The sequence below is a fragment of the Eschrichtius robustus genome, chromosome 9 (assembly GCF_028021215.1).
Source record: "Eschrichtius robustus isolate mEscRob2 chromosome 9, mEscRob2.pri, whole genome shotgun sequence".
Classification (NCBI taxonomy): domain Eukaryota; kingdom Metazoa; phylum Chordata; class Mammalia; order Artiodactyla; family Eschrichtiidae; genus Eschrichtius; species Eschrichtius robustus.
The window spans coordinates 53,439,179-53,454,217 of NC_090832.1; the positions used below are offsets into that span (position 1 = coordinate 53,439,179).

The window sequence follows — 15,039 nt, forward strand, 5'->3', positions numbered from 1 at the left end:
CCAAACCAACATTATGTGGGAAAAAGAAACTTATACTGCTGCACTTTTCTGATTTTTCTAACAACAACATGCATCATTCCTATAATCAGAAATAACACTATAAACTATATTTCTTAGACATGAATTTCTTTTAGTATTCACTATGACTAGTATTGTCTGCCCTTTACATTGCTAAGGGCATAATTTAAAATAAGTACTAATGACCAAAAGGGTAATTAAAAATGTGAAACACACACCCTCCAAGTCAGAAACACAAAGTGTCACTCTTACCATCCTCTAACAGCTTTTACCAGTATCACAGGAGAGAGGCTCCAAGAGCTGCAATCCTCAATGTCACTGAACACTTCAATGCACTCCTCTGAGACGTCGGGTTCACCGTATATCACCACCTAAAGAAAGTGACAGTGGTAGCACGTTTTACTGCACTTTAACAGATCAAAATGAAATCTAGACTAGGAATAGAAAATAATCTTACCTTTCCAGGTCGGGGATTGATTTTATTCTGGACACTTCCTTTAAGTGACTGTAATCAGATGAACAAAAACACAACAAATAATTAAACTTTATGTAAAGTCCTCTTTTCTCCTCCCGTGATCCTTTAAGATCGTATTTGCCTCATATTTGTCAATTTGGAAACATGTCTACCTTGATCTATGCCAAAGTTGCCTTAAAACTCTCTTTGACGGGACTTCGCTGGTGGCGCAGTGGTTAAGAATCTGCCTGCCAGCGCAGGGGACACGGGTTCGAGCCCTGGTCCCGGAAGATCCCACATGCCGCGGAGCAACTAAGCCCGTGCGCCACAACTACTGAGCCCGAGTGCCACAACTACTGAAGCCTGCGCACCTAGAGCCCATGCTCTGCAACAAGAGAAGCCACCGCAATGAGAAGCCCAGGAACCGCAACGAAGAATAGCCTGCGCACAGCAACAAAGACCCAAGGCAGCCAAAAATAAAAATAAATAAAAATGAACAAAAAAAAACAAACTCTCTTTGACTCTATTAAAATAAGGGCTTTTTTTCCCCCTCTAACTGTATTTGACATTTCGATTTCTGCTCATTTAAATGCCTAGGATACTTCCACCAATCTGGCAAGTTCAGGGTACAAGAGTCAGACCTATGTTTTACATCAGTTCACAGAACAAGAACTCAGCTAAGAGATCGTAATTCAAACAATCTCAGTATAATTTCAAATAAATAGAGAAATTCTAATGGATTAATCACTTATCTAGAATGAGCTGAATCCATTTTATGTGTTCATATACACATCTTATCTGAATCTATAATTACCGTTTTTTCATCACATAACTAGTCTAAATAAAGTGTTTATGGTATATTTCACAATGTACATTGCACATGGTTACTTTAATCCCTCCTTTTTGATGAACAAAATATATTTTTATATGGCTCCAAAACTAATCATTTTCAAGACCATCTGACAAGACCAGTAAAACCAGAAATGCCTAAGATAATAAAAAATAGTAATTACACACGTAAAAATATTATAAAACATGGACTACTTTCACTGCTGAACAGGATGCCTATTCTAAGGATTGCCTTTGATCTGATCGCTCTTGCATCACACCAGGGTGGAATATGCCTGAAAGACCATAGGAAGGGCCTCAGTAGAGCATTATTACAGATTAAAATGCCATATGCTTATTTATATATGCACATTTCAAGAAGACAAGCTAAAGAAAAAGCCTGATATTTAAATAAAATTCAGGTAAGACATTAAAGGGAGAATAGTTATATAGTCAACAAAGCCCAAGGTGTAAAGAAAAACAAAAAAAAAAAATTTTTTTTTTAATCATAAAAAGGCCTAGAGAAAGTATAAAGTACTTTGTTTCTCCTTTTTACTCCATTTGATTGGGTTTTTCAAGGGACTCCATAGGGAAACTGTATATTCTGTTGTCAGACTCGTTGTCAAATAAGAGAGGTGATCTAAGAGTGATTAAAAAGAGAGAATAATGCTGTAATGAATGGGAAGTAGACCAGTGGCAATTTTGTGCTTCAGAGAAATACTCAAAAATCTTAGGATTTCTAAGTGCTATAGGCTGATTCAGTTTCATCTGTTTACAGCAGTGGTCCTCAAAGTGAAATCCAGGGGTCCCTGGAGGGTCCCCAATAATCCTGCAGGGAGTCCATTAGGTCAAAACCATTTTCATAATAAGAAGAGGTTATTTGTCTTTTTCACTTTCTTTCTCTCACAGGTGTAGTGCGGAATTTTCCAGAGGATCCATGACATGTGATTACATCATTGCTCTGACGGCTACAGGAATGTACATTTGTATGTTCTCATTTTTCTCAGTATTAATTTCTAATATAATAGATGCCAATAGGCATAACCCATATCAACAAAACTCTTTGGGGTCCTCAATAATTTTTACTTTATATCTACATCTGTGTGTGTGTGTGTATGGCACCCTAAGAGTAAAAAATTTGAAAACTTTTGAGAAGAGGGATCTGAGCCGCTGCTGGAAATCCAACTATACATTTTGAAAGAGCTTCCAGAATTGTATTCCATGATAGGCTTGTAGCAAAAGCTAACACAACAAATTCAAACTGGGGGCAGCGCCCTGTACAAATGAGGAAGGGGGCAAGATATTTTCTGCCTGGATAAACTGCGTTGGATGTTGATCTACACTTGCCAGGTAGCCTGGTTCACGGGGTGGGCAACAGGAATACAGAGGCCCACTCCTGTTTCTGGGCTTAGCAGAGCTGAGCTCTTAAACCTTATCTGCCTCCCTCTTTCAACTTGAGTATCAAGCTTGGTAACGGAAAGCCACAAATTCACATCAAAAACTGAGTAAAGGAAACAACTTCTAGCAGTCAGATAAAAGAAGATGGAGAAATCTTAACTGTTTCTCAAAATGGCATTTTGCCATCCTTTCTACTCTGTGACAGGAACGTGCCAATGGAGACCAAATTCTTTACTCCCCAACAGCTTTGCAGGAAAATAATACTTCCCTAATGAAAACTAATTCCAGATAAAGAGAAAATACTTTATCAACCATGTGGGAATAAACATTTATTGCTACTAAGGGGAAGAAAGAGTGAATCTCAAAGTACAAGAGAAAGGGTTAGGAACAAGATTCCTCGGTGGAGGCTTTTCCAGATAAAGGACGCTGTTTCATAAATGTTCAAAATTCTAGGTATAGTATTGAGCATGTTTACACAGAACTAGGGAAGAAAAAACACCTTGTCTGTCTCTGAGCGCTCAAGGTACCTTATCTACACCTTTCACAGTACAACACATAAATCCACAAGTGCCCTAAAATATTTGTAGCTTACTTTTCCTTGCTAGACTACAAATGCCTTGAGAACAGAATCTAAGTACCTTTTCTCTTGGACTCTAAAATCCCTTGTACATAGTAGGTTTTCACATATGTGATGAACGAATAAAAAACTATCAGACACGAGCCATAACCATTTTTAAACAAATAACATGAATTGCCCATCCTCCCCTTCTCCTCTGACTTAAAAATACCCCACATAAATAATACTATGTTGCTACTTACTGTTGTATCTGATAATGACATTCCAGAAAAAGAAATGCTTGGGTCAAACCGGGTGGATTTGAAAAGACCGGGGAAGTCTGTGTCACTGCTTCCATAGCTCGGCAAGTTCGATTTAAGAACACTTTCAGTATGATTAGCCTTTTCCATATCACCATTGTTCTTCAGTTTTGAAAATTCAGAAAATGTAGTTTTTGGCACGGGTAGGTTGCTTCGTGAATCCAGATCTTTTCTGGTTTCCTCTTTTTGCAGGTACTTTTCCACGGAGCTCAGACTTTCCAATCCCGAATGAGATGTATCTGACGAGTTGAAATTGAAGACCATTATGCTGCTGGGTGGCAGACTTGGCTGTTCTTTCTCTGAACCACAGGGTGGGGCACCCTCAGCCACGGGCTGTAACACGGAAGGCCGAGAAAGAGAACTGTTGTGAGCGGTGTCGAAAGATGTGGTCATGGTATTGACTGATGTTACAGAGGGAGAAAAGATTTTGTCTTGTGGTAAAGAAGATAACATGCTTGAGAAAAGTGCACTTTTTTCTAGCCTCGATCTCTTGACTCCACCGTTTGTGACATCCCTGTTCTCCTTGTCATTTACTTCTGGAGCTGCCAGAGGCTCGCCTTTCCCATTAGTGTGAGTTTGCAAGGACTTGAAAAGGACACACTGTTCGGTGGATGAACGTTTGGGTCTCAGTTTGGATTTGGTGTCAAGATTCTGCATCAAATGCAAAGCCGGTGACATTTCTGGCTGGCCTTCCTTTTTCTTACCCAAACCAAAGGTAAACACGTTGGGATCAAACACCTTTTCTAAATTGTCCTCATGAATAGGAGGCATGGCGAAGTGAGGGGCAGGGGAGTTTGGCATCCTGGCCTTCTTTTTCTTCTGGGGCACACAAACTGCGCTGTCCATCTTTTTAATAATCTCAGTGAATTTTTCCATATCAGAAGAAGAATCGAAAACACTATCATCACTACCAGCAGAAATGTTCAAAAGGCTGGCAGGACTGTCCTGGCCATTTACAACATTTTGATCGGGTCTTTGAGGGGTTTCTAAATGATTTCTGTTGCCAGGGTAGCTGGTGGTGCTGGATTCAGTCTTCAGGGGTTTTCCGTTGCCCTGAATAGGCAGAGTTTTTTCTGATTCGGGCGGCATGACTTGTGGGCCAGATTTTGCTACATGTTCCTCTGTGCAATGAATGTGTTTGGGTGATGTGCTCTTATTGCCCTGTACTTCCTCTTTCTGGGGAGTACAACTTGCAACAGAAACCACTTCAAGTTCATTATTGTGACAGCTTGGCAACTGTGCTTCTCTAACTTCAGAGCTATCTGAGATGATCTGAGAGCGGACATCCTTGGTGTTCTCCACAGGGAGCACGAAGGACCTGACCTGGACAAGGACCTTGGATGAACACTCATTTCCCATAGCTGCCAGGCTGTGCTCTGGGGACAAAGGAGGGCTTCTTTCTCCCCCTCCTCCTCCTGCAAGTCTAGAGGGGGACATCTCATTATTCTGATGAGACACAGGCAGAGTACATCCATTATGGTTTTCTGACACTTCTAGATCAGTGCACGGAAAACTGCTTACAGGAGCTTGAGCACATGTGTCTTTGGGATCATCCACAGGAATGGGGGCAGCCAGTGAAAGAGAAGGCCCATTAGATGACCCAGCTGGGTGCTGTGAGTCAGAAAATCCATCCTGTGGCTTTGGTATGGCTGTTGGAGGTGAATCTTTGGCCTCAAGAATGGCAGGGCTGTCTTGTGCTGTATCAGTCATATTTTCACGTTCAAGTCTTTTGCTGTCAGCAGCCTTTGAGTCGTCCTCTCCTAAGAGCTCGTGGTCCTTAACAGGAATCAGAGCAGTAACCACTGGTTCAGAAGGGCAGCCAGCATCTGTTTGCCCATCTACCTTATCCCCTTGGTTAAGCCGAGAACCAGGAGTCTCCTCTTCAGGAACAGTAACTTTGGCTTCTGCAGAGGTTTCCTTCCCCAGCACACCATTCTGGTGACTATTTGGCATCACCTTCTTTTCAGGCTGCTCCATTTCCTTGGCTTTTTTGATTAAATTCAGCTGTGCCCTCTCGACAAATGTTTTATTAGAGGCAGGAGTGTTCCTCGCACCTCGAATGTCAGTGTGTCTTGGGCTGTTGTTTGGCCGCTTGTTTTCAAATAAGGAGATTTTGGTGGCAGTGTTTCCTTTGTGAACTGGCTGGCTAAATGGATTATGCCTGTTTCCCAAACTGCCAAGATTCTTAGGGGTTTTAAGATTTAGTTCCACGTGTTTGGGCTTGGCAGGGCTGCAAGAATAAAGCAGCAAGATAAAGTTATTAACCTTGGTTTTAAAGTGAACATACCAATTTATTACAAAACTGTGAAAAGCCAATATCTTTCTGATAGGTAACATTTTTTCATGAAACTATTTTTAAACAATTCTAAATATACTATCAATTACCTTTAATGGATGTTTCGCTTCCGTATGAGGGATGAAAAATTATATAGCTAAGAAAGGCTAGAGGTGAGAGGGTAACAAGTTTTCTAATAAGTTTATCATGTACCTAGTAGATAAGTACAGTGCTTGGCACTAGAGTTGGGACTGAAGAACATTAGAACAAATTTAAATACTTCATGCACTCCCATACTTTAAATATGTAAATGAGTTCCCCAAAAATCAATTGTGTATTTTTTTTTTTTAATTAATTTATTTTTATTTTTGGCTGCGTTGGGTCTTTGTTGCTGCGCACGGGCTTTCTCTAGTTGCGGCGAGCGGGGGCTACTCTTCGTTGCAGTGTGTGGGCTTCTCATTGAGGTGGCTTCTCTTGTTGCGGAGCACGGGCTCTAGGCACGTGGGCTTCAGTAGTTGTGGCACACGGGCTCAGTAGTTGTGGCACATGGGCTTAGCTGCTCCGCAGCATGTGGGATCTTCCCAGACCAGGGCTCGAACCCGTGTCTCCTGCATTGGTAGGCAGATTCCTAACCACTGCACCACCAGGGAAGTCCAATTGTGTATTTTTTATCATAACTTTTTTTTACATTATCTCAAAAGTGAGATTATAAAAAATATTTATCTATTATTTACCTCTTTGGATAGTTTATTCCCTTCATCCTTCCCCCATAAAATTTTTCTCTGACTACACAAGTGTGTTCACTATAGAACATTTAGAAAATATAAAGACAAAAAACCACTCATAATCCTACCACTCAAACACTATCCCTGTCAACATTCTAGTATACGTCCCGTCTTTTTTGTATGCATAGGGAAATATTTTCAATAGAATTGAGATTAGTCTGTTCATAGAGTTTGGTATTTTGCCTTAAAAAAAAAAAAGAGATTTAACCTTATATTTAACATTTTTAACATTTTTCAAGTTACTAAAAAATGTGAAAAGTCTTCATAATGTCTGCATAAAAATACATCATATAGATGTACCATAATTTACTTATCAATTACTCAGTTGTTGGTTTTGCCACCATTCTGGGGGCAAAGAGAGTCTCCCTTCTTTCTCACGTTTCTTGGGTGTAATTACCCCCTAATGGAAATTTTAAGTCTTTGAATGTACACACTGTTTTCTGAGGAAAAAAATGTCCTCTGGCTCTGGTCCTGGCTCTTATACCAATTATCTGTGTGAACTTGGTCAAGCTACCTTAACTCTCTGAACTCTACTTTCTCTACCTGTAAAAATAAACAAAAAACTAGATAGTTTAGAACATGTGTGTGTACTGGTTCACACACGTACATGTTATCATTGAAGATATCCTGTGGTTCTCTTCAAGGGCTGCAACAGGGGACAGTAGAAACTGGGGGATGGAACTGTTGGCCAACCACCCTCCTTTCAACCAGAATCACTCCTACTTATCTGTTTTACATATCACTTTTATATAAGCTTTCCAAGAAGAACAGACTCCAAAGCTAAAAACAAAAATGTCTAAATCATTAGTCTAGTGGTTTATAAAATGTAAGAGATAACACTCACTAACGTTCACTGATCGTCAAGCACTTTCTACGGCTTGCCTCATGTACAATTTTACACATTCTCTTTTAAGATGAGGAAGTTGGGGTCTAGAGAAGGTAAGTACTTTGCCTGAAGTCACACAGCTAGTAAGTGACAGAAGCTAGGTGTTCTGGTTTCAGATGCCATGCTCCCAACAACTCTACTATTCTGCTTCCCCAGATAGGATCAGACTAGATTCGCCTCAATGACCGCCTCTGGTTCTTTCCAGATTTATGATCCAAGGAGTCAATAAATTATCAAGAGAGCTGTAAGATAATCATACTTTAGAGGCCACCTCGATAATGAAAACACAAAGTAGGGAAGCATTAACATCTCACACTGTCTCCTGCATGGACTCATGGCCTTCAAGAAGGCTGGGCCTGAGGAGCCTTTTGAAGGAACAGGCAGTAGGATCTTGGACGAAGACACTTTATCCTTCTGGAGAAAATGATTAGACTGAGAAGACTTGAGATGTCCTTCCCAAATACAGCATTACGAATTAGATGTTCATTTTTAAATTTTTTATTTAAATACTAAATTTGATATATTCTCATGAATTTCTCCTCGGCATTGCTTTCCCCAATATCTCCTTAAGATATCTAAGCTCCCTCACGGTGGGCCCTTATCTGAAATTTAAAAGCAAAATTAACTTATGAGCACTTCCTTAAAGATTAAATTCTAAAACCAGTGAGAGGATTAGAAATAAGAGGACTTACAAATGCTATCAGTTAATGAGGGATGTTCACATAGTAGGGAATATACATTTAAAAAATTCTCACTAATCAGCTCAAGGAACAGTCAAATATCAAAGTAGATCTTATGATGTAAATGGGAAATGCTCCAGGTTAGCCAATAAGCTACGTTAAGGACAGGACACACACATCTGCACATTAAAGATTTACACCAAGGTCAAAATACATTTTACAACCAAACTTTCTGTGCTATTAACTTCTGCTACAGAGAGTCACTACAATTAACCTGGTTCGAACTGATTAAAAGGAAGACTCCTATAATTCATGTTGTAATGCCTTCATTAAGATGTGAGAAGGGAAAATATCCTGGAGTCTAAGAAGCCATGGTTATAATATGAAAAGAAAATTCTCCTTATTCTAAACATACCATTTTAAGAATCTCAACATTCAATACTTGGTAGAACTGGAGACATAATTTCTCTAACAGCATCAAGAAACATGCTGCTTCACAGTGATTATTTTTCGGGGAATATAAAATGGTTTTAACTATAAAATTTTAGATTCAAGTTGTTTTTAGAAATAATCCGTGTAACATCTCCAGTTGAAATACAATCAGAGGAAAAACTAAAGGGTCTGAAAAAAATCCATCAGTCAAACATAAATGGGTCAAAGGATGAGAAAGAATTATTAATTCTCCATTCCAATAGTTTGCCGATTCACCAAGTGCAAGGCCGTGCGCAAAACAGAATTAAACTGAGCCTCTGGCAAAGGAAAATTTTACGTAGGAAATAATCACTCCTTAGAAAAAGACATTTGCTTTAGTTCTGTCACAGGAAACAGCACATGAAGAAGAGTTTCATTGCAAGATTGCTTGGTTTGTTTACCCTATCCCTTAACAGTGTAACATTTCCGGGTTTTCCACTGGTGTATTCTGACTGGAAGACAGGGGAAGCACCCTTAATCAGGTACACAGCATAGTTTCTCTAAGGCTCACACTTAGGAGGTCTGAATGTTCAGTCACACTGGCCTTCTACAAATAATGGGCATCATTCACTCAGGTTATTTCTCCTTTGCTGCTGTTGCAGAATAAATTGCTGACTCTATCCAAGTTCTCCAGGTTGGCAGCTGGTGAGGTAGCTCAAGTTATTCATTAAGCAGGATTTCCTCCCCAGTGTTAACCAAGCGGACTGCCTACTCTTAAGCTTACTTATCAAAGAATTCAAATAGAATGAGTCCATTCAGTTTAAGAATGATAATGCTGTGGACTTCCCTGGTGGCGCAGTGGTTGAGAATCCGCCTGCCAATGCAGGGGACAGGGGTTCGAGCCCTGGTCCGGGAGGATCCCACATGCCGCGGAGCAACTAAGCTCGTGTGCCACAATTGCTGAGCCCATGTGCCACAGCTACTGAAGCCCGCATGCCTGGAGCCGTGCTCTGCAACGGGGGAGGCCACTGCAGTGGGAGGCCCCTGCTCTCCACAACTGGAGAGAGCCCACACACAGCAACGAAGACCCAATGCAGCCAGAAATAAAATAAATAAATTTATATATATAAAAAAAGAATGATAACACTGTGAAAATATCAGCTCTTTTAATAAATGCGTGAATGTAGGAAAAAGTTTAGATACTTTCCACATGTGCTGAGAGACGGAGGAGGATGAGTGTGGGAAGGGGGAGGGTCTTAAGAGTTTTCTAGGGTGCCCTCTCTGTCCTGTCTACCTATACAGATCACACTCACCATCAAGGCACAATCCCATTTCCTCCAAAACACCAACAGTGATTTCTTCCTCCTGTGCACACCCCCAGCCTTGGGGATGGTAACATCCATTTGGCAGTTTAATCAGATTTATCACCTCTTATAGTTATTTGATTTGTCAGCATCTTGGGTGCCAGAATGTGCCACAAACTTTTCAAAGGCAATATATACTGAAACACAGTTGTGGCTTTTTTCCCATAGTTCCTAGCACACTACCATGCACAGAAGGTACTCAATAAATATTTGAGAAATCAATAAACTTAACAGCAAGTGGTCACAATCTGCTGTTGAGCTTGATCCTTCTAACGTGTCCTTTCATTTATCAAATAGTCTCCCAGTAAAAACACTGATCTCTCTTCATTTCAATAATTGAAACTTACTTTTCGACCTGGTGGCAAAAATATCACAAAACTACCTAACATTATAAAGGGGAACCAAGATACTCGTATTAGAGATTTTTTGGTAAAGCTTTAGGCCAATAATGCACCAAGTTCCATAAAAGGTTCTGTGAATTCTCTTAAACTCAGACGCATCAAAGCTACTGGGTATACAGTACATACTAGTATTTGCTCCCTGTTTTCAAATTCATTTGTGTTTTAAGAACGCCCCACCCAGGAATGCTGGTGCATATTCTGAATAAAGAATAGAATTAGCTCGTCAAGCCGTGCAGTCTTCTATTATTTTTTTTTTTTTAGTCTTCTATTATTTATGTAAACACTGAACCTCCAGGGTTATCTCACTTTCACATTCATTGAACTTAAAAGGCTTATATTAACAGGAATTAACATCCAACTAAGGCCCCGAATGGGTCATCTTCTTAAACCTTAACTGTGCTAACCAGCCCTTCACTATCTTAATTTCACCACCGAGGAGAAAACCCAACGCACATACAGTTCTTCCACAAATGCAAAGAACCTGCGCCGCTCAGAGGCCGCCCAGCCCGTGTGCGGCCACCGCGGCTCGCCGGCCCAACCCCGCAGTTACTTACATGGTCACTTTAGTGGTCACTGTCCATCTGCCCACACCGAAATGGTTCCTGGGCTTCAAGCCGTCGGCGTCAGAACCTCCGACCGATCTGCCCAGCTCTTTGCTTCGACTTCCCTCTCCCCGGCCGTCGAAGAGGTTGGGGAGCGGCCCGCTCTTGGGCTCGGGCTTGATCTCGGGCAGCAGCGAGCTGCTCTTCACCATAAGCTTGCGGCAGATAACCCGGGCCGCCTCCTCCCCTCTCTCCTTGGCGGCCGGGCCGGGGCCGGGGCCGGGGCCGGACGCCCTCCTGGGAGTGGAGTCCTTGACCGGAGCCCGCGCGCCGCCGTTGGGTGAGGTGGGCACGGCCTCCGGAACGCGGCTTCGGCCCCTCCTCTTGGTGGGGGACGAGGCGGGCGCCGGCTGTTTGCTCCGCTCCGACTCCGCTAGCGGCTGCCCTTTGGGGTCGGGGCTGGGCTTGGACTCTAGGCCGGAAACAGAGGCAACGCCCCCGTCGGGGGCCGCCCGCGGAGATTTCACTTTCTTTTCAGCAGAGCCGTTCCCGGCGGCCGCGTTTGGCGCCACCTCGTTGTCGAAGACCGCGTCGTTCCGGGGCGCGCAGTCGGGCAGCGGCGGGTCAGCACCGGGGGAGTCGGTGGATTTCTGCGACCTCCGCCGCCTCCCCAACTTTCGGCCGCTCGACCTCTTCTCCATATCTTCGCAATCGCCGGAATCTTCAGCCCCGGGACTGATCACGACCGGCTTGTCCACCCGCGCCACCTCAGCCTTACTCAAGTAGATGTCCAGAGTCAACAATTTGGCGGGGTGGGCGCGCTCGCGGGGCCGACAGTCTCGCCCCGGGGGGTCGGCTTTGCTGTTTGCAGGCGCCGAACCCGCCTGGTTCTCTGCGCCCTCAGCGGGACGGTGGCCTGCAGGAGCCGATGCGTCCTCGGGGGGCTGGCTCGGCGCGTCTTGGTGCTCCGGAGAGCCTCCTTGGGCACACACGCGGGCGGCCCCGTCGGCCGGCTGCTCCCCGGCGGGCGAGCCCGGCACGCCCCTCGCTCCCCGAGCTGGCTCCTGCTCGCGGCCAGCGCCGGGCGAAGCGTCCTCCCCCGGAGTACGGGCGAGCGTCTCTGCGTTCTCCTGCCCGGAGGAATTCTCTAGTGAGGAATGAAGCTGCTTGGCAGCGGTGGTGGCAGCTGGGAAAGTCTCTCCCTCTGCCTCCATTAGTTCTAATTGGGGTGAATCACTTTCATGGCCCTGCTGCACAGCCGCCTCCTTGGCACGGCTGCCCGAGCCAGGTGACCTCTCGGCGTCCGGGTGGGCCGCCTGGACGCAGCCCTCGGGGCGCTGGCCCTTCGGCTCCTGGCACTTCTCCCTGGGGGAGCCCTCCTCGCACGTGTCTGTCTGCTTTCGTTGGCTGCCCCGAAGTTGACTCTTCTCAGTCTCTGTTTCGGGGAGTTTGGAAGAGGTTGCTTCTTTGGGAGAGACTGATTTGGCATTTGAGCTGGTGGGACTTTCTAACCCGTTTCTGGTGTTCCTTCTCCTTCCTACCGTGAACAGAGTGCCGAGTTTTCCCAAAACTGGTTTCCTTTTATTCTCTTCTGGTGGTTGTGCGCTGGACTGAAAAATAAAAGGGGATGGGAAAGAGAGAACCTGAGAATCCGTTTTTTTCCCTTTAGTAGTTAAGTATATTATGGAACTACAAGCCAGAATAATAGGCCAGAGTTTCTAACTGAAAACGAGATTTGTTTGGGAATTCATTCCAACAAAATAAACTCTTATTTTACCTTTTGAATTTTTCTCAAACACCATCTATGCTTGGCGCTACTGAAGAGTAACATTAACTATAGAAAGAAAATTATGAAAGAAAATTCGGAAGGTCCAAATAATCACTCAAGCAAAATAAACAACTCCCAGGTCTTTCTACGTTTTGCTTTTTACCTCCTTCCTCCGTAATGATGCAATTGCAAAACAGCCATGCGTGACTACAGGGCAGCAGTAAACATACTAAAGGCGGAATTTTTTCTGAAATGCCGCCTTTTCTTTTTGTAGGCGGAAAGGAGTACGGGGAAAAACAGTCTTCTCCAGAACTGAAGGAAACCACTTGGGTTCAACATGACTGCAAACGAAAAACCTTGAGAAAACGAGAATTCGAGCCCCTGGGCGTGCCTTTGGCCAAGCCCGAGGTTCTCGGCGCGCCAGGCACCGCTCGTCCAATGGGAGAAGCACGTGGGCATCAAACGCCCGCTGGTCCTCATGGAACACAGCTGACCCCTGCCTAGCTCACCCGAGACGGTCTTCTCCGCGGGGAGTTCCGGGGAGTGTCAATACGGCGAGCACGTGCGCGAGGGAGGGCGAAGGTGCTGGGCGACCGCCTTCGCAGATCCCCACCCCCCGACCCCACCCCGATCTGGCCGGGGCTGACGGAAGCGCGCGGGGCTCTCCCACGCCCACCTCGGCCGGGGGTCGGTCCCTCACCACCCCGCTGGGCTCCGGGTGCGCACCGGGGGTGGGGGGACCCCAGGGGCCGACCCACCCATGGGAGGGGCCCTGGCCGCCAGCGACGAGCAGCCCGGGTGCCGGTAAGGGGAAAAACCTGCGCCTGTTACAAAGCCTGGGGCAAAACGGCCGGCACCTGGCGCCCGCGCGGGAAACCAGGAGGGCGCTCAGAACAAATCAATTAAAGCAAATCGGCCAATGGGCGCCGCGGCGCGCCGGGAGCCGGTAAGCGAGGTGCCCTGGCGGGCAGCAAGAGGAGGCCCGCCTGCGGCAGGGAGGGAGCGCGAGCGGCGAGCCCAGCCAAGCTCCTAGCGGAGGGAAGCCTATTCCCGGTAACGAGCCCACGGCAACCCAGACCACACGTGTGGCTACAATAACTTAAGAATTACCTCTTCCACCTAAAACCCAGGAGCTAGCTTGGTCCCCACCTTTCTCGGAAGGTGAAGACTCAGGGCAGTTTTTACAATATTGACTGTTTACAGAGGAGTTTCTGAATCACTCTTTAAAGCTACTCCATTTCATTTGAATTATATGCAGCCAGTGGACGTGGGAGATGGTGGGAAATAGGAAAGACTGTAAGATAAAGCATGGAAGTAGCAGGGTCCACAAGCATTTACTGAGACAGTCCTGGCACTGTAACATCATGTCATTCTGCAACAGCCACGTGAGGTGCTTGTTACCCCACAGCAGAAATAAGGAAAGCAAAGCTCAGAGCAGAGACTTAAGGTGTGTTAGGGGTGGGGGCAATAAAGTCAGGATCCAAACCCAGGTCCTCAGCTTCCAGCCCGAGCACCCCCAACTCCCCACAGAGGACATGGCAGTGCAGTGGGCACCCCTGAGCCAGAGTCAGCCCAGAGGAGTAGACTGCAGGCCACACTTCCCCCAGAATCGGCTCCTGAGGAAATGCTCCTGAATCAGATTTACTGACAAACTCCAGAGGTGATTCTTCGTGCTTGAGAAGCCCCTGGTGGGAGCTTTGGAACTAGACAGCTGCTGCATGAGGAGAGGGACAATCGAATGTTGCAGCCACGGGGAGCTTTTCTGACTGAGTTGATACGCTTCTAAAATCTAACCAGATTTTGATTAATAATTATGCAGTGGTTATGTAAATAATATAGGAAGAATTCACTGTGTAATTTAAGAAAAAATACATTAAAATATTCCAGTCTCCTAAGGAATATATTTGGACTCCTTCACTATGAGTCAAAGGTTATTACATGGTTTTTAAACGTAATAATTCCTTATGCACTAGACTTACTAAGTGATTTACATAGATTCTCATCAGAGACAGACAGCCCTGAAGATAGGTAGTGTTTTTATGCTCATTTGCCAAGGTTCCTTATCCCTGCTCAAGGTCCCACAGCCAGTAGTCTTTCTAACTCTGGAAATGGAGCTCTTTGTCTCTGCTGCCTGGACAGGCCTTCAAACATATCCTAAAGAAGTAGCCAGGAATAGGTTTGAGTCTTATTGGCTCAATTCTAGCCCATGTCCATAGAAAACTAGTGTACATGTTATCCTGTCCTGCCAATGATGTTGCAATCCACTTTTCCCATGCGGTTGAAAGGCATCTGATCAGCAGTCTTCTCTGCTCAGTACAGGTTTTTGTTTTGTTTTGATTTTCATTTTTGGCTA

At 44.8% G+C, this 15,039-nt stretch overlaps 1 protein-coding gene across 1 annotated transcript in view; it reads right to left on the reverse strand.

Annotated features, from left to right (window-relative positions):
• The window catches only part of CRYBG1 (crystallin beta-gamma domain containing 1), a 228,235-nt gene that overhangs the window by 47,714 nt on the left and 165,482 nt on the right, over positions 1-15,039 (reverse strand). The window contains exons 3-6 of the mRNA XM_068551364.1: positions 10,931-12,528; positions 3,518-5,804; positions 476-523; positions 271-389 (exon numbers count right to left, since the gene is read on the reverse strand). Of these exons, the coding sequence (XP_068407465.1) occupies positions 271-389; positions 476-523; positions 3,518-5,804; positions 10,931-12,528 (4,052 nt within the window). The remainder of the gene's footprint in view (positions 1-270; positions 390-475; positions 524-3,517; positions 5,805-10,930; positions 12,529-15,039) is intronic.